Genomic DNA, 27,902 nt, shown 5'->3' with positions numbered 1-27,902 from the left:
TCCCCTCTTAAATAAATTTCATTTACAAATTTCTGTAATCCTTGGCCTACACTTCAGCCTCAAGCCTGGAAGAGATGTGATGGCAATTCCTCAATACTTGGGTATTTGCCCCGAGTTTATGCAAAGCTTTTTGAAATTTAGTGATACGAACCTGATCTCCCTTATCATACTGCTGAATGTGTTCTAATTTTCAATTGGCCTAATTACTTCAGGACAAAAATAGAGTTTCTCTGAATAGTGTTTCCATCTTCTTGCATTACTTTCTGCTTTTATTGCCCAATAGCTAATTTGTAACTCTAATCAATGTGCTCCTTTCTCTGAGCTCTTTGAAGTTATAGTTCATTAGCCTGTGAGGAGCACATGTACACAGTTTCAGTTTGCATCTATCTTGTAATACCTGTAGTTAACGTTTTCTTCTTGTTTGGCTTTTCTACATTTCAGAGGAACTTGAATAGTTGCTGCTGACTTTCAACATCTCTACACTAGCATCATTTCTTTATTAATTTCTGTGCCTAATCAAATATTCATTGCTGAACCTTTTTTTGTCTTTTCCAATCCTAGCATTTCTTCTGATGCATTTACTCTCTGAAGGGCATTACAGAAGAAACACTTCTTTCAGAGTGGGCGACTGTTCTCTCTCTCTCTCTCTCTCTCTCTCTCTCTCTCTCTCTCTCTCTCTCTCTCTCTCTCTCTCTCTCTCTCTCTCTCCCCCCCCCCCCCCCCCCCCCTCCCTGAACATTAAGGTAGTCTATATGCAAATTAGTCCAGTTTCTTTCTCATCCATTTAACATCTGCCAATATTGGCCCCATTACATAGGTATCATCCATCATCATATTAACAACTCTCTTCAAACTGAAATTGTGTTACAGCAATTTACAAAGGAAGATAGATAAGGAAAAGAAGGACTTATTTCCACCGGAATTATAGTGCTATTATTTAAATTCATTATCCCATTCATATTCAGCTCACCTTGTATCCTGGCAGCTCTCCACCTTCACCAGGCTTGGCTCCCTGTGCCATTTTTATCTGGAGATCATCAGCATGTGCTAGGTAAGAGCTTGTAACTCCAAAACGACCACTGGCCACCTGCTTAATGGCTGACCTTTTATTGAACTCAGGATCTTGATTCAAGTATCTGTCAGCATTTTCACCTATTTTTTGGGTAGCCCAAAGTATAAAAAAGACAAGTTATCATATTCAAGCACAAGGAAAATATTATATGAATTGATGCATTAAAAATAGACGCACACTATGCACTAATTTCATCACGAAGACAGGTTTCCAGGAACATGCATCCTCCTTATACAAGGGGCGTTCAAAAAGAAATGAGCCAGAGGCATAATTACAGAAACCAGTACCTGTATGTTAGAAGTATCAACCCTGGCTGTTGAGACATTTTTCCCACTGTGACACAAGGTGCTGAATGGCTGCCTCATAAAATTCCTGGGGCTGCGATGTTAACCAGTTCCACACATACCACTGGATGCAGCCGTCCACACAAGTGCAGAAAAGGTTATGCTGACGTTTTTCTTTGTCCAAGATGGCCCCATTCTGACTCACTTCCTGCAACATGCCCAGTGTCACTCGCAAACTTTGACCCCCCCCTTCACCAAGCGACCAAATCAAAATGACCTGGCAATCTCACCCATGGTTTCATTCTACTCCATGACAATGCTAAGTCTCATCGGCCAACACAGTTGCAGCAATCCTACAGAAATTCAAATGGCCACCCTCCATACAGTCCAGACCTCTCTCCCTGTGATTACGCCAATTTTGGTCCCCTTAAAAAGGCTCTGAGGGACAAACGATTCACCTCGCACGACGATGTCCAGCTGTACGTGCGGAACTGGTTAACATTGCAGCCCCAGGAATTTTATGAGACAGCAGCCATTCACCACCTTGTGTCACAGTGGGACAACTGTCTCAAAAGCCAGGGTCAATACTTTTAAACACAGGTACTGGTATCTGTAATTATGCCTCTGGCTCGTTTCTTTTTGTATGCTCCTTATACACGAATCAACGACATGTAATTGTGAGAACTACAAATAATTCTATATGGTACTGGAAATTACCAACTAAAAATTAGCTTTGCTCATACATGATAGCTTTTGTTACCAATAACTAGTTCTCTCACTACAATGTAAGTGATATGTTATGGCACATAGTCGACAGCAATTTTTCTTCCCAACATTGTGCATTAAGCAGCATTAGTATTTGAATTAAACTACAAAATTTATTTGCAAATGTAATTTAATATGGCTGTATGATCGTCGGTAGTGTCTGTTTCTTTAGACATCCTTGCACTGCATTAGACTATACAGACACTGAACAATACAATCATTAGTAATTGTCAGCTTGAACTACATTACATTAACAGTTGAAGAAACATGATTTTTTACCTTTGCCCCTTCCTCTTTCTAAATGTAATGTTGCATTTCAAAGTACTTAAAAGACATGTAGGCTAAAAACTTCTCTAAAACTGCAAAAAATATTCTGAATAATTGTGAACTGACAACCACTTACCGCCTTCCCCGGTGTTGGATTTAGCTTTTACTCTGTTCATAGCAATAGCCAATGTGGTGTGAGCCTCTAGTGAAATACTCCCAAAGCTCATAGCACCTGCACAGACAGAGCAATAATCAGAATACAGCAAAGTACAAGAATACATTTATTAATCATTCCATATACCTTTGTCTATGGTAATGTCTACATTATGATTTGTCATTTCCATTCTTATGTTAATAGTGTCTGAAGTTCACATATTTTCAGTACTGGTAAAACACAGTGCCGTATGTCATTAGTTAAAACACCAACAACTGTCCACTCTAGGAACTGTCTACTGCCATATAGCCACTGTTTAAGTGTTATCCTCATCATCCCCAATTCTCACCCTTAGCCCCAAATTAATCAACATTGATCAATTTATTGATAAAGTAAGGAACATTATTGAAAGGTCATCAAGTAAGCTTGACTAAGAGAAAGTGATATTTGTAATAATACAGAGCAAATGATTCACCTGTTGCAAATCGCTTGACAATTTCAGAGGCTGGTTCAACTTGATTAATATCAATAGGACTTTCCGATGGTACAAGTTCCAACTGCCCACGAAGTGTACATGCTCTCACACTTTGCATTGTTGATTCACGAAATTTATCATAAGCACTGCGATTCTTGTTCACAGCAGCTTCCTGTGAATAGAGAAAAAGTTTATTTTTAGTTGCATGCAGATACAGTTTCAAGTGTGCCTCTGAGGCGAAGATGATAATTGTAAGGCCGCAAATCCAAATTTGTAACATTCAACACCCAGTTGATCCTATAGTTTTTTTTCCATTGCTTATAATTTATTTCAAAACTGGCAGATACTAGTATACCTGAAAATGCATAGTTGCACCACAATTTAGAGTGCATGTTAAACTGTCCCTCTATAACAGGCTGTGTCAGCGTGTCATGCATCCACTGATCAGAGAAATATGAAGACATACCTAGTAAAGCACTGTGTCATTCAAATCAACCTTTAGGTTGAGGAAAACTTTAAATCAGAAAGAATATTACCCACAGAAAGAAGCCCCGAAATCAAACTACAATCAGAACCCAAATTATTCAAAAACAACAGTTTTGTCTACAGGACTGCAGACTGACACAGTATTTCCACTTGCTGGGCTGAAAGGTACTTATTGAAAAAGTAGACAAATGGAAGGTAATGGAGACATAACTTCCTCTTATAAAGAGTAAAGGAATTGTAGGAAATTGGATTTTCAAAGTGTCATGCAGTAAAGTCATTGAGAACCAGTGCCAGGGGAGACCACAAAAAAAAAAAAAAAAAAAAAAAAAAAAAAAAAAAAAAAAAAAAAAAAAAAAAAAAAAACACTGGCAGTGAAATACTAGCAACAGAGGAGATTTGGAAACCTTGAAAGTTAATATGTCACAGTTGGCAGACAATTCAAAAGTAAAAGAATGTTTTTATATGGCTGGGAAAAAATAGTGCTCGGATGAAAGTAAACGGAAGAGCTTGTAATGGATCTGGGAGATGTCTTATTTTCTAACGGATTTGTCGATACCACATCTAATGAGGGAAGTTTTAAATGTTTTCTTATATTTTTGTCAGAATATTTTTTTAATTGTAATTTGCCTTATTTTATGCTAATTTACTTATATTTTTGAGAGTGACAGCATATTGATTAACATTAGCAGATGTGACGAAGAATATCAAAGAGACTGATTACAAGTGGAAGCTTGTGTGTTGTGTAAAATGACTGACACTGGAGTTGTCTTTGACCATAGTCATAATCGGCTGTGAACTCTTGGTGTGTGTTGACGGTGCAACAATGTGCAGGTCGCCATCATAATAATTTGCTAGTGAACAGGAAAAATGAATTATGTTACAATATTTTTTATATAAACTTTAAGAAGAAACCACATTCGAAGAAATGGTATTTAAAGCACCAAAAATGAGGCAAACACATTGAACCAAGTCATTTCTGCAGCCAACAAAACTGCATTGAGGAATCATACTTCCACTGGACGACTGAAGCCAAGACAAATATCGTCTTGTTAACATTTCACGGAAAATGTACTGTCACGAAATATGCTAAATACAGTATATAAAAATAGCGAGCATATTTCAAGCTGAGTGATGAAACAAAGCCTCGTCAATTCTCGTAACACTCCACAAACTGTTTAACAGAATTATGCAGTGGACAAAGCACTCTGACTGTGTCTGTTCAAATGTTTAATGTCTGGCAAAACTTTTAGGCCAACATAAATATACAATGTAGTTTCAAAGATCATATGTCCTTGGAATATACATGTTTCGAGAATGGTGCGACTGTACTCTATAGTGTCGGCAGCTTCTAGGATGTAACAATTCATCTGCATACAATATGCCATTGGCTGAAGTAATATGTGGAAAACAAGGCAGAATGAGAAAAGAGTGGCGGGAGGGGGGGGGGGGGCTGATTCAGTGGGATACATCTCAGATCGGTGCATGTGTAAACTGTATAGTCAAAGACTGCAGTAACGGAATAGAGGCCCTTTCATACAGCCTTTATTCTGTTTCGATTGGGCCACAATGGATTAGTGGATTCTTACACGAGCTCACATAGTACTTTTGCTAAAGCAGGGTGTACCATAAGATTAGATTAGATTAATACTAGTTCCATGGATCATGAATACGATATTTCGTACTGATGTGGAACGAGTCAAATTTTCCAACACATGACATAATTAAGTTAATTTAACAACATAATTAAGTTAATATAACAACTTTCTTGTTTTTTGTTTTTTTTAATTTTTTTCAACTTTTTTTCTTTTTTTTCTTAATTTGTATCTAAAAATTCCTCTATGGAGTAAAAGGAGTTGTCATTCAGAAGTTCTTTTAATTTCTTCTTAAATACTTGTTGGTTATCCGTCAGACTTTTGATACTATTTGGTAAGTGACCAAAGACTTTAGTGGCAGTATAATTCACCACATTCTGTGCCAAAGTTAGATTTAATCTTGAATAGTGAAGATCATCCTTTCTCCTAGTATTGTAGTTATGCACACTGCTATTACTTTTGAATTGGGTTTGGTTGTTAATAATAAATTTAATAAGAGAGTATATATACTGAGAAGCTACTGTGAATATCCCTAGATCCTTAAATAAATGTCTGCAGGATGATCTTGGGTGGACTCCAGCAATTATTCTGATTACACACTTTTGTGCAATAAATACTTTATTCCTCAGTGATGAATTACCCCAAAATATGATGCCATATGCAAGCAATGAGTGAAAATAGGCGTAGTAAGCTAATTTACTAAGATGTTTATCACCAAAATTTGCAATGACCCTTATTGCGTAAGTAGCTGAACTCAAACGTTTCAGCATATCATCAATGTGTTTCTTCCAATTTAATCTCTCATCAATGGACACACCTAAAAATTTTGAATATTCTACCTTAGATCTATGCTTCTGATTAAGGTCTATATTTATTAATGGCGTCATACCATTCACTGTACGGAACTGTATGTACTGTGTCTTATCAAAATTCAGTGAGAGTCCATTTACAAGGAACCACTTAGTAATTTTCTGAAAGACATTATTGACAATTTCATCAGTTAATTCTTGTTTGTCAGGTGTGATTACTATACTTGTATCATCAGCAAAGAGAACTAACTTTGCCTCTTCATGAATATAGAATGGCAAGTCATTACTATATATTAAGAATAACAAAGGTCCCAAGACCGACCCTTGTGGAACCCCATTCTTGATAGTTCCCCAGTTTGAGGAATGTGCTGATCTTTGCATATTTTGAGAACTGCTTATTTCAACTTTCTGTACTCTTCCAGTTAGGTACGAATTAAACCATTTGTGCACTGTCCCACTCATGCCACAATACTTGAGCATGTCTAGCAGAATTTCATGATTTACACAATCAAAAGTCTTTGAGAGATCACAAAAAAACCCAATGGGTGGTGTTCGGTTATTCAGATCATTCAAAATTTGATTGGTGAAAGCATATATGGCATTTTCTGTTGAAAAACCTTTCTGGAAATCAAACTGACATTTTGTAAGTACTTCATTTTTACAGATATGTGAAGCTACTCTTGAATACATTACTTTCTCAAAAATTTTGGATAAAGCTGTTATAAGGGAGATTGGACGGTAATTGTTGACATCAGATCTATCCCCTTTTTTATGCAAAGGTATAACAATAGCATATTTCAGTCTATCAGGGAAAATGCCCTGTTCCAGAGAGCTATTACACAGGTGGCTAACAATCTCACTTATTTGTTGAGAACAAGCTTTTAGTATTTTGCTGGAAATGCCATCAATTCCATGTGAGTTTTTGCTTTTAAGCAAGTTTATTATTTTCCTAATTTCAGAGGGAGAAGTGGGTGAGATTTCAATTGTATCAAATTGCATAGGTATGGCCTCTTCCATTAACATCCTAGCATCTTCTAATGAACACCTGGATCCTACTATATCCACAACATTTAGAAAATGATTATTAAAAATATTTTCAACTTCTGACTTTTTGTTCGTAAAGTTTTCATTCAATTTGATGGTAATACTGTCTTCCTGTGCTCTTGGTTGACCTGTTTCTCTTTTAATAATATTCCAAATTGTTTTAATTTTATTATCAGAGTTGCTGATTTCAGACATGATACACATACTTCTGGATTTTTTAAATAACTTTTCTTAATATAGCACAGTATTTTTTATAATGTTTGATAGTTTCTGGATCACTACTCTTTCTTGCTGTCAGATACATTTCCCTTTTCCGGTTACAAGATATTTTTATACCCTTAGTAAGCCATGGTTGGTTACATGGTTTCTTACGAGTATATTTCACTATTTTCTTGGGGAAGCAGTTTTCAAATGCATTTACAAAAGTGTCATGAAATAAATTATATTTTAAATTGGCATCAGGTTCACGGTACACCTCATCCCAGTCTAACTTCTGTAGGCTTTCCCTGAAATTTGCAATTGTTAAATCATTGACTGAACGTACTACTTTGGAGGACTGTTTAGTACTGCTGAATGGAGCTATGTCATATATTGTAACTAGCTGTGCACCATGATCAGAAAGACCATTCTCAACAGGCTGAGCATTTATCTGGTTAAACTTATCTTGGTCTATAAAGAAGTTATCCATCAGTGAGCTGCTATCCTTCACCACCCGAGTAGGAAAATCATTAACGGGTGTCAAATTGAAAGAACCGAGTAATACTTCAACGTCATTTTTCCTATTACCCTCTTTCAGAGAATCTACATTGAAGTCCCCACAAATAATAATTTGCTTCCCCCTGTCTGACAGATAGCACAACAAGGAGCCCAAATTTTTCAGAAATAGATGAAAATTCCCCGATGGGGACCTATATACAGTTACAATTATAAATATGCCTTTATTTAATTTAAGCTCACAGGCACATGCTTCTATATGTTTCTCTACACAAAACTTTTTTGTTTCTATACTTTTTGCACAATGATAACTTTTGACATATATGGCAACTCCTCCTTTCTCCACATTTTCTCTAATTACATGTGCAGAGAGCTTATATCCACTTACATTAACCTTATCCATATCAGTAACAATGTAATGCTCAGACAGGCATAGTATATCTATTTCATCCTCAGCTTCTAAATCTTCTGAACAAACCAGAAGCTCATCTATTTTATTCTTTAAACTCCCAATATTTTGATGAAATATACTTACATTATTTTTAATTATACTTTTATGAGAACCTTTCCTTATTCTAACATTTGCAGTACTTTCCTGTCTGAGTTTCTCATTGTGCTTAGGCCTAGTTCCTATACCAGTGGTCACATGGTGTTCAGAAAATGGTTCAAATGGCTCTGAGCACTATGGGACTTAACTTCTGAGGTCATCAGTCCCCTAGAACTTAGAACTACTTAAACCTAACTAACCTAAGGACATCACACACATCCATGCCCGAGGCAGGATTCGAACCTGCGACCGTAGCGGTCGCGCGGTTCCAGACTAGCGCCTAGAACCGCTCGCCCACCCCGGCCAGCATGGTGTTCAGAGAGGCAGATTATGTCAACTGGGTTGGGTGACTTTAATTCATCAATGCAATTATCTAGGACTGAGATACAACTTGGTGGAGATAAAATTTCTGGTGATTGGTGAAAATTTATAATTGACAGCTGTGACTGGTGATCCAATGTGCTAGAATTGTGCTGCTTAATTTCTTTCCTAAACTGAAGATTTGTTTCAATCCTGACCTCTTGTAGAACTTGACATCTTTCTGTCTTACCTATCCTAAAATAGGTGCTGCTCCCAACACCTGTAACCACTGGTATTTTACCATTCACGGCAGTGCCTCCCCCCCTTAAATTTCCTGCTATTACCCCAGCCAGCTTACCCTTCCCTTTCCTGTTGAGATGTAGGTCGTGCCTGGTATAGTCCCACCTGCTGAGAGAATCAACAGGAACCACACCAATAAGAGCCCCCGCCCGACCCAAGGAGCCGTTCCAACTCCAAATTAATTCTCCCAACAGAAGAGTTCAAATGAGGCCGGTCATGGCGTCTCAGGACAGATACAAATTCAACATTGGTGTGTCTCGATGCCGACGCAATCTTTACCAGGTCACACTCTATGCTGTACCCAGGATCTCTGTCGATACTGTTCCCTGGCCCTCCCACAATAACCACGATGTCTTCCCTGGTAAATCCTTTACAGAGTGAACCTAAATCCTCTGTCACCTGATCCAGACAAGCACTAAGAAAAGGTCCATTTTCCATTCATTTAGGATTTTAAGGAAGTGAATCCCCGATGTGAGCAATGTATATGAGTAACTGTATAAGAGATGATACTGCTGTTTGAGTAAATAGAAGTGAGGAAGTAATGATCACTCAAGTGAATATCAATGCAAGAAAATTAGCAGAAAGCTCTATGACTATTGCTACTTTTATTTTTTTCCACTTACCTGTAGATTTGCAATGCTTAGGGGATCGTTGATGTGTTTCTCTCCACCACTGCGCCAGTGATATTGCCCTGGGTTACGGAGAACCAACATGTCGGGTGCATGATTCATATATGATAAATTGTGGCGTTCATATGTTTCCTTTGCAATAACCTCAAATGTCACACCACCAATGCGTGACGGAGTGCCCTGCAGATTTAAAAATTCTTCATATATAAGTATTCACCATTCTTGTAGCTTACATTGGTGGTAACTTTTCATGCCATTATTTATTTAGTTTTCACTGTGTACTAAACTAAGACTGAAACCACATGTGAACTCAACAATTGCACGTTTCCAGTATATCATGTATTTATGGAATGGCCACAGGACAAACTGAACAAGATCTGCATTATGTATGGTGTATGATTACACTACCTTTTTACAATTAAAACATTTGACTACACATAAAGAAATACAGGATTCAATGCAACAATGTTATGAAAAGGAAAGTTGCTACTCATCATATAGCGGAGATGCTGAGCCGTCAATAGGCACGACAAAATGACTGTCACAAATTAAGCTTTCAGCCAATAAGGCCTTTTGTGACAGTCTTTTTTTGTGCCTATCTGCAACTCAGCATCTCTGCTATATGGTGCATGGCAACTTCCCTTTCCATAATATTGAGACTATACATAAGGTCACATGAAAACGAGAAAAACAAACACCATTAAGAAGGTAAAGTTCATTTATAATCCAGGTGTGCATTACATATGTCATAATTATCCATACCCACATCTTAAAAGTTCATGCACTGAAATTGTGTCACCTTTGTCAAGAATGTGCTCCACACCAATGAGATGTACGGAAAAAATAGCCAACACATTTTTCAGTTTCACTGGTAGATACATGGATTGGGAAATTCAACAGTGGTCTTACGTGTCCCCAAGTCTAACCTCTGTGGGTTATGACTACACCCCCTCTCTTTCTGGAGTTTCATTTTCACTTTTGCATGACCTACTCAGTACCAATAATGGATGTAAAATCCCTCTCTATAGTATTTACTGCATTCGTACATTCTCCCTTCCGCAAATTTATACCCTTTCAGTGACAATTTTGTGATACATTTCTGAAACTCAAAGATATACACTATGTGATCAAAAGTAACTGGACACCTGGCTGAAAATGACTTACAAGTTTGTGGTGCCTTTCATCGGTAATTCTGGAATTCAATATTGTGTTGGCCCATCCTAAGCCTTGATGACAGCTCCCACTCTCACAGGCATATGTTCAATCCGGTGCTGGAAGGTTGCTTGGGGAATGGCAGCCCATTCTTCATGGAGTGCTACACTGAGAGACGTAGCAATGTCAGTCTGAGAGGCGTATCAATGTCAGTCTGAGAGGCCTGGCACGAAGTTGAGATTCCAAAACATCCCACAGGTGTTCTACAGGATTCAGGTCAGCACTCTGTGCAGGCCAGTCTATTACAGGGATTTTATTGTCATGCCACAGGCCGTGCATTATGAACAGGTACTTGATCATGTTGAAAGATGCAATCACCATTCACAAATTGCTCTTCAACAGTGGGAAGCAAGAAGGTGCTTAAAACAACAGTGTAGGCCTGTTCTGTGATAGTGCCACGCAAAAAAACATGGGGGTGAAAAAATACGACCACGTCATAACACCACCGCCTCCAAATTTTACTGTTGGCACTACACACACTGGCAGATGACATTCACCAGCCATTTGCCATACCCACACCCTGCACCCTGCCATCAGATCACCACATTGTGCACCGTGATTTGTCACTCCACACAATGTTTTTCTACTGTTCAATCGTTCAATGTTTACGCTTCTTACACCAAGTGAGGTGTCATTTGGCATGTGTGGCTTATGAGCAGCTGCTCGACCTTGAAATCCAAGTTTTCTCACCTCCTGCCTAACAGTCATAGCACTTGCAGTGGATCCTGATGCAGTTTGGAATTCGTGTGTGATGGTCTGGATAGATGCCTGCCTATTAATCATAAATTGGCCAGAAACACACATTTTTGTTATGGTGAAACCAGCAAAAACATCGCAATCCTCCTGTTCTTAAAATTTGCATTTGACAGGTAATGAGTAAAAACCAGTTGAAAACTCTTAAGATACGGGTTCTTCAATTCCTTCGTCCCATAAACACATGGCTGTATTCCCAGTCTTAATGTTGTGTAATGTAAGTGGGTCTACAGGTTCCTTTTGTAAAACTGAATACCAGTTATAGCTCTTAGGAGTTGGTAGTGCCTACCAGAGTCAAATGTTATGGCCCAAATATGTCTAGTCTTGTCGGATGTTGGAGAAACATAGTTGATGGAATCTTTTCCCAACTCAGGTGCAACTGTTCATCTTTTTACAACTTCTTCAGTTCTTCCAAATTCTGCTGACCACTGTCATTTGGGTTTCTGACAAATATTGATTATGACAAACAAGAATAATATTGATGACAAACTAGCAAGTACCTCATCTGGGAGGTGAAAACCCAATATTAAAATGGGTGGGTGTTGAATCTGTTGAGCAAAATTGTTTGGAAATAGATTCAAAAACCTATGTAATTTTAGGTCAGCCACTGCACAGAGTTCATAATGAGCATTCAGACTGGGATGGAAGTTGTTCTCTGAAAGGAGGTTTTGCCAAACTGTAGCAGTTTAGAAGAACGGGCAATGGAGTAATGTGGAGATAGATATTTGACTGCCATTGCCACTGCCACTGCCACTGCTTTTTGTATCTTGTTTTGTACTGTATAGATGAAGTACAATGTCCCAGAATGAGATTTTCACTCTGCAGCGGAGTGTGCGCTGATATGAAACTTCCTGGCAGATTAAAACTGTGTGCCCGACCGAGACTCGAACTCGGGACCTTTGCCTTTCGCGGGCAAGTGCTCTACCATCTGAGCTACCGAAGCACGACTCACGCCCGGTACTCACAGCTTTACTTCTGCCAGTATCTCGCCTCCTACCTTCCAAACTTTACAGAAGTTCTCCTGCGAACTTCTGTAAAGTTTGGAAGGTAGGAGGCGAGATACTGGCAGAAGTAAAGCTGTGAGTACCGGGCGTGAGTCGTGCTTCGGTAGCTCAGATGGTAGAGCACTTGCCCGCGAAAGGCAAAGGTCCCGAGTTCGAGTCTCGGTCGGGCACACAGTTTTAATCTGCCAGGAAGTTTCGAAGTACAATGTGTCTAACATCAACAGTCTGGGTATTCATTTGCACCTGGTAGCTAATGCAACATAATGTTTAGCTAGACTTTCCTTTAAAATATGTGTTTTTCATGTCACTGGTCCTTGAAGTTCAGATAAGTATGAGTTTTGTTGATTGTAATCCTCCCACAAACAAGAAGATGTCAAAAACAAACTGAGTTTTGTAATGACCCAACATGTCAAAATAGACACAGGAACAAGGTTCACAATATGATTGTCAGGCCTGTTTAGTTTTGTTTTTTTGAGATGCATACTCTTGCCCCCACCCCTCTCTAATTTCTCTTTGAGTATGTTCTGATATGCAACACTAGCTCTGCTGGACAGTGGCAACAGAAAATGCACTGCAGAATTCACCCTTGAAAATCTAAGGGATTCTGGTTCACAAGATTCATTTTCTATGGGGAAAAAAAAAATGAACTCACCCAAGAAAAACAGGACTGTGAATTGACTTTCCTAAGATTCAGGGTGGTAACAAAATAAATTGGACCAATATCGAGTTTGTCCCTGTAGCTTCCAGTGTCTCACATTTTGCTCCCTGGCCAAGAAGCTATAGGGACACTAGATCCAAAGAAACAAGTTAACATGAAAGGTGAGTGAATATTTATTACCATTTCACAAAACTTTAACTGTCTCAGTACACTATTTTATCCACATTACACTAATGGAATCACATCCAATGTACTTTCTACAAGTTTATTTTTAATTATCACTATGTTTTTAAAAAATCTCTTCTCATATTTGTAATCAAATATACAAGCATTAGACTCATAAATCATCATATATCATTGGAGAATGCAACCACCACCACTCACCTTGAAACATTTATCAATCACTTCATCTGCAAGGCCAACGGACTCGAAAATCTGAGCTCCTTTATATGACTGTAGAGTTGAAATGCCCATTTTTGCCATGACCTTTGCTATTCCACGATCCATAGCTTCTGAGTAGTTCTAAAGAAAACGATTGAGAATGCACATGTATAAATAACCCACAGATACATATAATACATCATTCTAATTGTCTTTTGAAAACAGAAGTAGACATCTAATCACAACATTCCACAAAATAATGGCAGCAAAATCCACAACTAAGACGCAGTAACCTTTTTCTATTAAAATGTATTTTAACAGCAAAATTATGAGGACAATTTGAAAATAACTTCAGCTGAAATATTACTGAGGGAAGAATATGCCTGCCTTCAGTAATTTTTGAGAAGATACCACTGTAGCATTGTGCCTTCTGTGACAAAGATTTCGAGTGTCCACTGGTATCACAAAAACCACAGACAGTAAACAGCATGCAGTAATATGTTCTACGTGCATTTAAAAAACACAAAGCAGACATTCCCTTTGATGTTTGTACAGTTTAGGTACAGAATGTTTCACGTGATGCCTTTTGCTTTGGGACAAAGACACGTGATATGCAGCATCACATAAGGAAACTCAGTTATTCACAATCACGGAAGTAATTGTTGACTTGTCATGATAAGAGGTGGTTACCCTAATTTTTGAGCTCGTTGTGCACTCAAACTTCTTTTTGGCCAACATTTCATAACCACAGAACACATTAGGCTGTCACTTATTTCTGCTATGGCATGCAGATGAATGCAACTTGTTTTTTGATCTCTCAAAGTTATAATTCATAATACTCTAGTCTTCTGCATTAATGGCCAGACAAAATAAGTGCGTATTCTACATGCTGACAACAAATAACCAGGGAGACATATGAAATGCTACATGAGTGACCTCCTCCTCCCCCCCCCCCCCCCCTCCCTCCACGTCTCGTCATCTTTCCACATGAGTTTACAGTCAGTCAGCCAGTCTTTCAGCATAGGAAAACCTTACTGCTGCTTCAGTTTATGAAATCAAGCACATTAATCAACTAACAGCTTATAATGAAATGTTAACAAAGTTGTGAACAGCAAATAAATTTTTAAAAAATTCTAGAAATCCAAACAATAGGAAATGATGTGTTCCGTTGTAGATTTGTTGTACAACAACTCTTTTTCATATATTGTCATAAAAATTTGAGAACAAATTTCAAATCAGTGCTTTTTCCATAATCATCTGTACAGCCTCATTTGGTTGACGGTAATTCTGACCTCATTCTCAACATGGCAACAAGTAACTACAGTAACTTAAAACTTCAAGAGCCAGTCAGGTCACGATTTAGGTTGCTGGCAGCAGAGTTCACAAAGGGTACCCACAAGATGTCCGCTGCTACAATAAATGGTATAATTTCTCCATATTGCTGCTTTAGTGCGTATATTATACTAACTCTTAACTTTTTTTCACAATATAGCTAATAAGAAAATGTTAGTTATCTGCAAATTGTAGTAATAGTTAAAGAAAGTCAATTCAATTCTAATTAACATCTTAATAATAATAATAATAATAATTCAGTGCTGAGTATCTTTAGGCACACTTATAATTAATTACCTGATACAATATTTCATCGGTAAGGTTAGCATCCAGAACACCCTCATTCCTAAGAGAGCGTGCCATTTCAAACACAAGGTAAGGACATATTGCATCTGCTCCATAACCCAGCAGTACACACATATGATGAACCTCTCTGGCAGAATCAGAAACAAGAATATCACTCAGTGTATATTGTCACTATTATTATGGTAAGGCATGTAAGTTTGTATATCATTTAACAATGGAAATTCCTGAATCCAATAATATGTAAAATAAAGGAAAGGCTACCATTCACCTATAACTGGTCAATGTGTGATGAATAGAAACACACAAAAGGAAACAGTATTTGCACTAGCTTTTGAGCTCTTTCTTTTCCTCCACCAGAAGTACACACATTCACAATCCAATGTACTCACCTGTGGCTGTGGGAGTGTATTTTTGGGTGGCTATGAATGTGTGTACTTTTGCTGGAGAAATAGCAGAAGTTTGAAAGTTAGTGTAAATACTGTTTTCCTTTGTGTGTTTCTATATACAACACTATATACAACATATCAGTCAGTCATTGGTGAGTGGTTGCATTTCCTTTCTTTATGTATAATATATAAGGATTTTGGAACAGTACACAAATTTACTATGACATCTAAGAATTAGTTCTGATTAATTCTTTAGCAAATTATAGGTATACTTTGACTCATGTTATACCAAATCAAAACACCATAAATGCTATCATCAGTCATTCCAAATTTATAGTTTTCTCTATACAAAAATGTTCACTGTATAACTTGATTTAAACAACCAAAGTCTGGGTAGATGTCCAACAAAACCCCGGCATTCATGTCGTCTGTCCACATGCAATTTTTTTGTGTCTAATGAGGAAACATTTGCCTCTTAACCACTCGTATTTACAAAAGGGCAAGAACTGAAGGACATAAGTACAATGATTTGTACAGAATTTTGTGCAGAACTATTAAAATGTCTGCAAGTAGACATAGAGTTGAAGAGAACATAATCTTCAATGACAAATCAACTTTGTACTACAAGAAGTGATAAAGTGCCTTGAATAGGAGCAAAGTTTATTATACTTTCTGTCATCTGGAGAGGTTAGTATACTCTATTTGCTGGAAAATTCAGAGATTACTCAGCTTGCCAAGTATAGTCAAGAATACAACATATACTTCAAACAAAATTATACGAAACCTCACAGAGGCCTAATATTTCTTTAATGAGCAGTTCCATGTCAACTGTGAGATTGAGATAGGTCAACTGTGTTGCTACTTTGTTTGCAATTCAAATTATGCCAACCGTGCTTTAACCACTTTGGAAAGAAATCTTAGCAAGGTAGGACTACGCAGTATTACCAGTGGAAGTCACACTGATCGTCAAAAAGCTATAAAGTAAAGAATGATACTGAATGAGCTCCATGAATTGTTACATTAGGTTTATACACATCATGCAAATTATGAAGCACTTATTAAATCACCACATATATTTGGTGCAACAGGGCTTTACTTTGGAAGTGGTTATCTCCCTACTTTTTAAAAAAGGACATTCATAAACATTTTGACATTTATTTGGCACAGTACTGAAAAGGATTAACAATGCAACTCATGTGTTGCAGTTAAGCTATGTGTCTCAAATGAAAAGAAAGGAACAACTGTAGAAATGTTTTTCCAATGCCTCATTAAGAATTCACAAAATAAAAACAGTTAAAGCTTTCCTTATTGCTGTTTCTAGAAAGTCCTGATTGCTGTTTCTCAAGAGTATCACAGTTGTCTCTTCACATTCTATTAATATTAACTGCGTGTATTCATACCGGGCTTCTCCTGTCTCTAAAATCAGCCCTACTTTCATACGTTGACGCTCCTCAATCAGATGGTGATGAGTTGCACCCAGAGCAAGCAGCATGCTGACAGGAACTCTGAAAACATTAAAATTGTAAACATTAACAAATACTGAATCTCCTTATTAGCCATTTGCTGTCTGTTACTTTCCTGAAGCACAGCATGACTTAATTTTGTTTAACAATGGCATCACAGTATATAATTACTAATACTTGATTCACTGACAAGAAATGTTTATTCCATGAAACCAGTCATACTATCTTGACCATTAGTCTTGTACAGGAAAATTTTCACTACTTGAGAACAACAACTGTAACCTTGCTCATTAAAGACCAAATATCTTTAACAAATGCTGTGGTGTCATTTTCTTAATAAATTGTTCTGTTCACATCCTGAAATTTTTAACCTGTTGTAACTATCACAAATTCATATGATCATGGAACCAAGACTGAATATGTGTAAAAATTTTAGTATTTTTAGCATTAAGTTCATTGTAAACTCTCATATCTTGCATGATCTAGTAACATATAACACTTCTTTCTTGTTGTTGTTGTGGTCTTCAGTCCTGAGACCGGTTTGATGCAGCTCCCCATGCTACTCTATCCTGTGCAAGCTTCTTCATCTCCCAGTACCTACTGCAACCTACATCCTTCTGAATCTGCTTAGTGTATTCATCTCTTGGTCTCCCTCTATGATTTTTACCCTCCACGCTGCCCTCCAATGCTAAATTTGTGATCCCTTGATGCCTCAAAACATGTCCTACCAACCGATCCCTTCTTCTAGTCAAGTTGTGCCACAAACTTCTCTTCTCCCCAATCCTATTCAATACCTCCTCATTAGTTATGTGATCTACCCACCTTATCTTCAGCATTCTTCTGTAGCACCACATTTCGAAAGCTTCTATTCTCTTCTTGTCCGAACTAGTTATCGTCCATGTTTCACTTCCATACATGGCTACACTCCGTACAAATACTTTCAGAAACGACTTCCTGACACTTAAATCTACACTCGATGTTAACAAATTTCTCTTCTTCAGAAACGATTTCCTTGCCATTGCCAGTCTACATTTTATATCCTCTCTACTTCGACCATCATCAGTTATTTTACTCCCTAAATAGCAAAACTCCTTTACTACTTTAAGTGTCTCATTTCCTAATCTAATTCCCTCAGCATCACCCGATTTAATTTGACTACTTCTTACTTATCACTTAATTTAATCTGTAATGTTATTTTCGCTCTCATCTCTGCTTAAGTACATATTTTATTTTGTGCCCAGGCATATGCTTCTGCAAGTATACAAACATATATACCAGGGATTGGAATTAATAGATTTTCAAACACATCAATCTGGTAATGCCTTATCAAATATTCACACAGAAGACTTGGTTGAGAATGGTTCATCAATCATAATTGTGTGGGTGCAAATGATCTTAATCAGCATGAGGAATTGCAAAAACCACTTGTTTTTATCTACTTGTTCAGATTAAGCAATCCTATTTTGTACTGTTTGACATTTACTATGTTCTAGAAGTTCATTGGCTGTCTAAATTAAAATGTTAATGAAATGAGTAATCAGTACATGAACTGAAAAACCATGAGCTGTGTCTAGAATGATCTAACAGTTTATTCAAAAAGTCAAGTGAGGTCAACTTTACATTGGGATGTTAATTATCATCATCAGAGATAAAACACATTTTTAACATTCTGGCCCCTATAGGTGCAGTCCATATTTGCACAATAATAAAAATCAATGCAATATTTGAACAGTAAAAAAATAGTCATATGGCATGAACGGCTGGGAATTGCTCAAGAGGTGCAAGTCGTCAAATGGATGCCACTTCAATGACTTGCATGCCCTTAAAACCTACCCCAGTAATTCTATCAGGGAAAGAGAACCTACAGTTTACAGTGGAATCTGAATTATGTGCTTTTCCTGGCTTATCTTCACACCACAGAAATGTGAAGGCTAGGATAATGGCAGGTTGAAACATTTCAAAATCTGACCACCATTCAATCCCATGACCTCCCAGTTTCCAGGCATGCACTTTATCACTAGACTGCCAAACCTGACATTCAAACAACAGAAGCATTGTTATAGTTTTTGATAAGAACAGGTGATCTAAATTCAATTATTTTCATGTCATATTTGAAAGCAGCACTAAAACCTTATTGCAGAACTTTCAAAATATACAACATATAGAATACTTTTTCCCCGATCATTCTCTAATATATTCTAGAATATTGGAGGTGGTTCCACAATGTTAATCTCTACAAATATGTTAATCAGTAATTACCTTTCTGGTCCAGCACGTCGGTCTGACAGAACAATCAGTTGGCACTTGCTCTGTGCAGCCTGGCACGCTTCATTACAGATGCGATCAAGTGCTTTTGACAACCCACCAGGACCATCTGATCGATCAAATGTGATGTCAATTACCTTTGTCTGAAAGAAAAATGTATTGCGCACTGATCATAAAAACCCCATTTAATTGTACTGCTGTACAACTGCATATATGTTTCTATGCTATTAACTACACCACAACCATAAAATAATGACAGCCCTAGCCTCAAACCACAATTTAGCAAAAACATTATCAATTTCTCACTCGTTTCCTTTAGCTTTGCCTTACAGAAAAAATTGGTCAAAGAATAACAAATGGTTAGAATAATGAAAAATAGGTAAGGAGCAATAAATATAAGCTTGTCCTCTATACATGTGGAAACATATGAGAAATAAATGAAGTGTAACAGCTTACATCACGAAATATAATAATTTAATAAATATTTGTTACCTTCCACCCACGGTGAGTTGTTGCCTTGATAACTTCTAAATCACTAAGTGATAATATAGGACGTTTCAAGAAGAGCCTGTGGCACTGTTTCTCACTGGGTTGGAGCAAATTTGCCTCAGGTCCAATGGGGCACATCAGTGACATAACTATTTTCTCTCTGAATGGATCAATTGGTGGGTTCGTCACCTGGAACAAAACCATTTAAAATATGGTAATGAAAAGTCCTTGGTGAAATATGACTACTTTAAGGACTAAAGTTACGACCTCACCAAATAATTGTCGACAGACACATAAACAAGACTGGGAATATGTGTTCACGCAGATATTTGGTATACGATTTTAGTGAGATTGTAGGTAAATACTACAGCAACAAGTACAAAACATACTTAGTTTAAAGAAAGTTTTTATACACAAACAGTACCTGAGCAAAAAGTTGTTTAAAGTAATCGTACAGCAATGGCTGGAACTGTGAAAGGCAAGCAAGTGGTGCATCATTTCCCATAGAACCTAGTGCCTCCTTCCTGGACAAACAAAATAAGAACAACATTAGCACGTTGGAAAGGGAAGACAGGAGAAATGGAAAGCTACCAATAAACTCCCTGTAGTATCAGTTAATATTAGTCTTTACAAGTTAGTTTGCTTACACAAAAAGGCCCAAATGCTTCTATTTGGCATTTTCTTGAACTTATCTTTAATTACCTTTTGTTTTTACAATGTTGAAACACTGGGGAGAAATTTCTCACACTGAATGGTGAACACACAGACTGACACCATCAGCAAATTTAAATGTTGGCGTTTGAGTTATTGAAGTAATTATTAAAACTTTATGACCGCCCTTTTAATGTTTGCAGCTACTTTGAATTCTAAAAGGCACATGCAAAGTACATCATTTTCTATTAATAATATCATTATGGATGCCACCTTTTTCAATGTAATGGTCTAAAGTGTCATGGTCATATGAAATTCAGCAATCCATGAGTTAGGAAATAAAAATAGAAAATGTAGACAAGAAATACAGTATTTTATTTAATTAATAATGTTGAGTTAATACTGAAAATTAAAAATATGAAACAAATGAAGTCAGAACAACTCAGAAAATCATGTTATGTATCAACAAAAATAATTAGCAAAAAATTATTCCAATTTGATGGCATTTGCAATGCATCGCTTATGAAACTTCACATGTGATCAATGTTAACTGATGTGGCAGCGTCTTCATGTCTATTTTTTATGCTGAATGGTTCAGTAAAGCTGAGTAAACGTATTTTTAAACCCATATTTTTTGGACTGCTTGTGTAGAGTGTAAGCCAAACTCAGCATTCACCTATGGTGGACGTGTGAAAAAGAACTGAGCCAAGACAGTCCACGTCTTCAAAGTTTGACACATTACTGTGCAGGCATGCCCCCGGACAGCAGAATTTGTAAATCTGCTTGTTGTGTTGTGAAGCACCTCATGGAGATGAAGACTGTGTCAACATCTGGTGAAGGCACATTTCTGACCTTTAAATGTTATACTACTTCCCCCTCCCATCTACTGCAGAAAAGGTGTCTTCTCTTTACAAGTTATTTGTTTGGGTCCATAGATGAAGACAATGGGTCATTTCACATCAAGTGGCCTAAATTTAAACAAGGTCTCTTCGTGAATGTCTCTAATTTTGATGAAGTTTTCACAGGATATACATATAGGTCTTACATGAAACTGTATCAAATTACAAATCACTAACTAAGCCATATGGTGAGGCAACTAACCATGTTTTTGTAGAAGCTAGTTCTTCCACATCGCAACCGATATGAATAAATCACCAATTTTGCTTTAATGCAGCTCATGATCAAAGGTGACATCCAGGCTAAAGCTTTGTGATTCTGCTCAACTCTCTAAGTACAGAAGCCTAGCTGTTGAACATGTGCCCTGTGTGCTGCAGATTTATCGTAATTGCTGTAAAATTAGCTCATAAATATTGTCATGAAAAATGTGATTCATATTTTGGCAACTTGTACCATATGATAGAATGACTTTCTGATGCAGATTTTTTTCCCTCATTTTCAGCCATCCAGCATGTCATAAGGCTGTACAAGGGGTGTCTTGATTACTCAAATAATTACAAAGCTATCCATGATTAAAACGAAAAAGTTTTTCTCCAGCTGGTAAACCTTAACACAGTCAGGAAGTCAATTGCATGAATTCATTCTGCAGCTGCAGAACATGACAATATTACAACACAGACAGTGTCCTTGTCCATCCATTACTGCCCATAGTAAGTGATATTTTTAACCTTTCTTTGACCTCCAACATCTTTCCAATGGCATGGAAAAGGACTCAAAGCCTCTACTCAAAAAGTAATCTCCCAAAGAACCTTGTGATTACAGGCTCATTTGCATTCTTCCAGCATTATCTAAGGCTTTATACTACATAGTTCACAATCAGCTTTAGAATACATAGTTCACAATCACCTTACCAATTACTTAACATCTAATCATCTTCTGGATGAATATCAATCTGGTTTCCAGAAATATTGCCGTATGACAACTGTTTTTATGAAAGTGGCTGATGAATGGAAATAAGTTATGGACAAGCTATCACATGTTTTCAGGACTTCAGTTAAACTCAAAAGTTAAACCTTTTCTTCAAGTGCTGCACAGTGGTTCCACTCATATCTTATATACCACCAACAACGTGTAATGATTAGAACAAAGAGGTCACAATGGAATAATGCTGTATCATGGGTCCCATATGGATCAGTACAGGGTCCATTACTTTTCTCGTTATATGTTAATGATGTGTCGACTATTATCTCTCATTGAAAAATCATTTACATGCCGACAGATTCAAGTTATACCCAAGTGCAAGTTCAACAAATCTGTGCACAGCCATCCAGAACATCAGAACATAAAGGCAGGCTGACTTGCTGTATAAGAATGGATGCACAACATGGGTTTCAAACGTAACCCGCATAAAATGCAATCTACCTTATCTTAGTCACTGACAGGAGATTTATTACTCCTCAGTTTACAGAATCCCTTCCACCTTTAATCCTAAACATTACAGAGATCACTTTTCCCTTCTGAAAAGAATTTGAGGATGATTCTGAACCATCACCTAGACTGTATTGAACACACAATTGCAGTCTGTAAGAATGTGTCAGCATCACTCCATTCACTACAGAAATATAAAAAAGTATTTTTTCTCGAGCTTAAAAAGAAAATTCTTAGAGTTTTTAGTACCGCTCATCCCTGACTATAGTGGTCCTAGTCTCCAAAGTTCTTTAGTACAGGACCCCCCCCAATCAGTTGTAACTGGCAATGAATGCTTGGGCGCAATAGATTTATGATGTCTACTATTTCGACCATATGACTCCCACCTATGAACAATTATCATGGCTATGTGCCAGGAAGCAGAAAGATTATCATACCCTGTGTTTGCTGTATCTTCTTCTCAATCATTTCAGTCCTTACTATTTAACTTCAACCCTTAAGACTGCCATTTGAACACCCTAGCAGAAATATTCATTCTCAACAATGTAAAATACTCTGTGTCACTACACAACATTGCCATGTCCTCTAAATCATTTTCTGTACCAGGAATCTGACTTTGGAACAAACTTCCCCAAAATATTAGAGAACTTAAAACCTAATGAAAATTGAGGGTGGAGGGAGGGGAAAGGAAAGGAGATGGGAGGGAAAGAACTACTGATACCAATGCATCAGGAATTTATATGGGATCAGCAGTGGTTAGTGAAAATGTGTGCCAAATTGGGACTCAAACCCAGGATCTTCTGTTTACTAGGCAGTCGCATAGTAAACAGAGTTCCCTACTGAAATTTTGTTCTTTCCTAATAGCCACTGTCAATTTAATTCCAATCCTCTCCTCTTTCATTGCCTCTTCCATTTTTTCTAATACTAAATGAGGCTTCAAAAGTTCTGAACTACTCAATGTCACTCTTAAGGGCCTCAGCAAAGGTTCAAAATCATGAAATGTTCAATTTTTACCTTTTTGTATTTTAAAAATCTATGGACTTCCCCTTTCAATTGATATATAATTTATTCAGTTCAGTTCAGAAAACTACAATTATTTTTAAAATATTTTTGAAATACGTTCTTCATGGGCATGGCCCACTGTGGCACTTTTCAACTGGTGTCAAATGTTTTACTCATGAATTTACATGCTCTTCATGTATATTTTAGTGATGTGAGAGAAAACAAGTGTTACAAATTAAGTGTTGTAACCTGTGATAGCTCGGTATAAATTGTTTACTCAATGATAATCATGGGTAAATGTAAAGTGACTAGAAATCCTCTGAAGCCTTTTAAGAAAAGGAGAAAATGTTGGAAAGCCAAAGGTAGATGTTATTACAGTGAACAATAAAGACAATAACCAACTGTGTGAAATTAACCTTGCTTGTACACCTGCCCATTGTAATGAGAAATACAGTACTTCGCACAGAAGCTTGGTTCAGTTAGTGAAAAATACAAGTGTTTTATGGGAGAAAGTTGTGCAAATAAAATATCTGATGTGTCAGTTCTCAACTATATCTTTGCAAACTGTGTGAGATGTATTCAGTATAGTGAAGTTGGTCGCGAATACTCTATGAAAAATCACGTAGGACCTCCCAGTGAAACCGAACTGTAGTGTGGTAAGTGTTCATACATGTCCACCTTTTGGAAGAGTGTTGCAGTGACTCCAGAAGAAGAAAATGACAGCAAAATCTATGAACACAACCTTAGATTTGTTTATGTCTTGCATAAGATTGGTAAGCATGCTACTGCAGGTGCAGTTATTTGTGGCATGATGAACCTTCCATATCACCCAACCAAGTTTATGGACTATAATAGATTTATAGGGTCAAAAATATAAGATGTTCGTTTAGAATCTATGAAGAAAGCTGTGGAAGAGGCAGTAACAGAAAATGGTGGTAAAAGAGACTTCACTGCAGCATTCGATAATACCCAACATAAATGGGGACATACATCTCTTCGTCATGTACTATCTGCCACCAGTATGTATACAGGGACGTTTTATATGTAGCAGTAATATCTAAACACTGTAGGTGTCCACAAGAAAATAAAGGTACACATGAAAATAATTGCACAGCTAACTATAGTGGCAGTGTTGGAGGAATGGAAGTGGCTTGTGTTGCTAGTGCATTTCAACATTCTGTTGCATGTGATAAAGTGCAATATGTTAATTACCATGATGGTGGTGATTCTGGAAGTTTCAAACATATTCACGGTGATTCTGGAAGTTTCAAACATATTCAAGAACTGAAGCATGTGGTGGTGGTGATGTAGTGGAAACATTTTAGTGTATTGAAAACATACAGAAACAAATGGGATCAAGACTTCAGTGACAAAGCTTCACATAAAAAAAAAAAAAAAAAAAAAAAAAAAAAAAAAAAAAAAAAAAAAAAACCTCAGTGATGGTAAACAGTTGGATGGGAAGAGAAGGTTAACTGACAGAGTAAATGAGAAAAATACAGAACTATTATGGAATGGCTATTAGGCAAAACACACACAGCGTTGATGACATGAAGGAGGCTGTTGGGGCTCTTTTTTTTCATACTTTTCCATCCAATCAAAGTCCCCATCACTACTTGTGTCCCAAAGGAGAAAACAGTTCATATAAGCACACAAGGGTGCTAACTGGTGACGTGTACACTCATAACCATAGTCTATAATAGAGGGAAACATTCCACGTGGGAATAATATATCTGCTTGTGTCTGTGTATGTGCGGATGGATGTGTGTGTGTATGCGAGTGTATACCTGTCCTTTTTCCCCCTAAGGTAAGTCTTTCCGCTCCCGGGATTGGAATGACTCCTTACCCTCTCCCTTAAAACCCACATCCTTTCGTCTTTCCCTCTCCTTCCCTCTTTCCTGATGAAGCAGCCGTTGGTTGCAAAAGCTAGAATTTTGTGTGTATGTTTGTGTTTTTTTTGTGTGTCTATCAACCTGCTAGCGCTTTCGTTTGGTAATATACATAAACATAGTCTGTCTGATGTGTTAAAGGTTGTATAAAACCTATTTCCAGAGATTTAGCAACACCTGAACTGTTGATGTGTGTTCATGGAAAAACTCGAAACCCCAATGAAAGTATAAGTAGTGTTACGTGATCAAGAATCCCCAAGCCCGTGTTTATTGAAATAGAAACACTACACTTTGGTGTGTATGATGATGTTGCTACTTTCAGTGATCGCAATGTTGTAAAGTGAAAAGTATTTTGAAATATTGGAATGACGATAGGTTTCAACATGTACGAATGATGCTTGCTTTAGACAAGGAACAGCCTCGGGCTGCTGACAGGGCTGCAAACAGCCTAGAAATACAAGTCAGAGTAAACAGGTGGAGAACAAACAGAAAGCTGGAGGAGTAGCTTGCAGAAAATAAAGATATTCTATCCTGTGGACTTGGAATGCACTAAAAAGGTAATTCAAACTAGAGTGTAGTTTCAGATTTCTGAGACTGCAGACGTGTGTCCAAGTTGCGTTTGCATGAGTGTGTGTGTGTGTGTGTGTGTGTGTGTGTGTGTGTGTGTGTGTGTGTGTGTACTGCTGACAAAGGCCCTCAATGGCCGAAAGTTATGATTGTATGAATCTTTTTATTGTGCCTATCATGACTCAGAATCTCCGCTATATGGTGAGAAGCAACTTTCCTTCTCTGGTTTTGTTACATTCCATCCTGGAATTTCCATTGTTTAATTCAAACTTTGTCACTTGATTCCCAAAAGTTTTAATTTTTCATACAAATTACATGGTCTCAAAGGATCTACCAAATTTATTTGTTTCAAATTTTCAGGAAATGTTACACACTCTCTTCTGCATAGCTTAACACAGCCTTTTTCCAAAAACCTGTATATTGTTGAATTTATAAATAAAAAATGGCACCGAAAGTAGTGAATTTTCATTTTTAGTGCAATAGGAAAAAATTAATCTCTGAATTTAAATTTTTAAAATTCCATTGTTAATTTGTAGCCAATACTCCAATAAATAACCTGTAAAAATTTCAAATTCCTAGCTAAAATACTTTCTGACAAAACATGTAATTAATAAGCATATTTTAAAATCACACACACACACACACACACACACCACACACGCACACACACACACCACACACACACACACACACACACGCACGCCACGCACGCGTAAGCGTACGAATGATGTGATGCTTGCTTTAGACATATAGATCCATTACTTTGCTACTATTAATAACATTACTATACTACTATTATATTACAAATTATTATTTTTATGAACAACACTAATTATTATTATGATTATTATTATTATTATTATTATTATTGTTGTTGTTGTTGTTGTTGTTGTTGTTGTTGTTGTTGCTGTGTCTTATGTAATTTTTTGTTTGTATTATTCCTGGTCAGATGTAGGAGAAGGAGGGCCTTCACCATTGAAACAAGTCCATTTTATTTGATTGGTAGAAGTTCCATTTTTCAGACAAACCACCACATAGATAATGAAGAAGTTTAAAAAACATGTTTTGTTTCCTATATCGAATGTGGACATGAATATGCACATTTGAAAATGATGTAAAAAGTGTTGTGTGTCTGTGCTTTTCTCAAAATAAAAATGCATTTGCCTAGCCTTTGAGCTTTAGAAATGTTTGTCTGTTCATTTAGATTGTTTCTGCGCTGTTTTGGAATTCAGCACGACTCTTCCACTATCCACGAAAATCCAATTTTTTCAGGGGAAAATATTCATTATTTTTACATTTAACAGTTGAAAACAAAATCAAGCAGAAGTTAAATGAAACCACAGCAATGTTAAAATCAACATTGTAATGTAGTGTAAATAAATAAGTACATACCTGATTAGCCATTCATTCTGTAATTTATCAGAATACTAGGGCTCAGGGATGTAAATTCCAGTTAACACTAACACTTACATTAAACATTTTTTAAGTTTTTTCTATTATGGAGGCAGTTGACAGTATTCTCTGGTCTCAGTAAAGTTACATACATAGCTACTATTATAAAAGCAGTAGCTGAGTAGTGTAAGAGGAACCATGCTGACTTTCCTCTTAGCAATTAAGAAGGAATTTCGATACTTATCAGAGTTGAGTAAAATAGCACGAGCCATAACTTGTAGATTGAGAATCTCAGAGAAGTAGTCTACAGAGGCTGTTTCTGCGTGTCATTTTGAAACTTGGCTCATTTCAAATCCAGGCTCTTAGGACATTCTTGGAAGTTCGCATTTCAA

The 27,902-nt window shown here is 37.1% G+C and overlaps 1 protein-coding gene across 2 annotated transcripts in view; it reads right to left on the bottom strand.

Annotated features, from left to right (window-relative positions):
* The window catches only part of LOC124712048 (glutamate synthase [NADH]), a 386,910-nt gene that overhangs the window by 83,500 nt on the left and 275,508 nt on the right, over positions 1 to 27,902 (bottom strand). For both annotated transcript variants that reach the window (XM_047242338.1, XM_047242339.1), the window contains 10 exons: positions 20,112 to 20,211; positions 19,691 to 19,876; positions 19,193 to 19,341; positions 16,871 to 16,975; positions 15,076 to 15,211; positions 13,450 to 13,587; positions 9,433 to 9,618; positions 3,018 to 3,189; positions 2,525 to 2,620; positions 971 to 1,152 (listed from right to left, as the gene is read on the bottom strand). In XM_047242338.1, the coding sequence (XP_047098294.1) occupies positions 971 to 1,152; positions 2,525 to 2,620; positions 3,018 to 3,189; positions 9,433 to 9,618; positions 13,450 to 13,587; positions 15,076 to 15,211; positions 16,871 to 16,975; positions 19,193 to 19,341; positions 19,691 to 19,876; positions 20,112 to 20,211 (1,450 nt within the window). The remainder of the gene's footprint in view (positions 1 to 970; positions 1,153 to 2,524; positions 2,621 to 3,017; positions 3,190 to 9,432; positions 9,619 to 13,449; positions 13,588 to 15,075; positions 15,212 to 16,870; positions 16,976 to 19,192; positions 19,342 to 19,690; positions 19,877 to 20,111; positions 20,212 to 27,902) is intronic.

This window comes from Schistocerca piceifrons, chromosome 8, assembly GCF_021461385.2.
Source record: "Schistocerca piceifrons isolate TAMUIC-IGC-003096 chromosome 8, iqSchPice1.1, whole genome shotgun sequence".
NCBI classification, from domain to species: domain Eukaryota; kingdom Metazoa; phylum Arthropoda; class Insecta; order Orthoptera; family Acrididae; genus Schistocerca; species Schistocerca piceifrons.
This window is presented reverse-complemented; position numbering and strand designations above follow the sequence as displayed.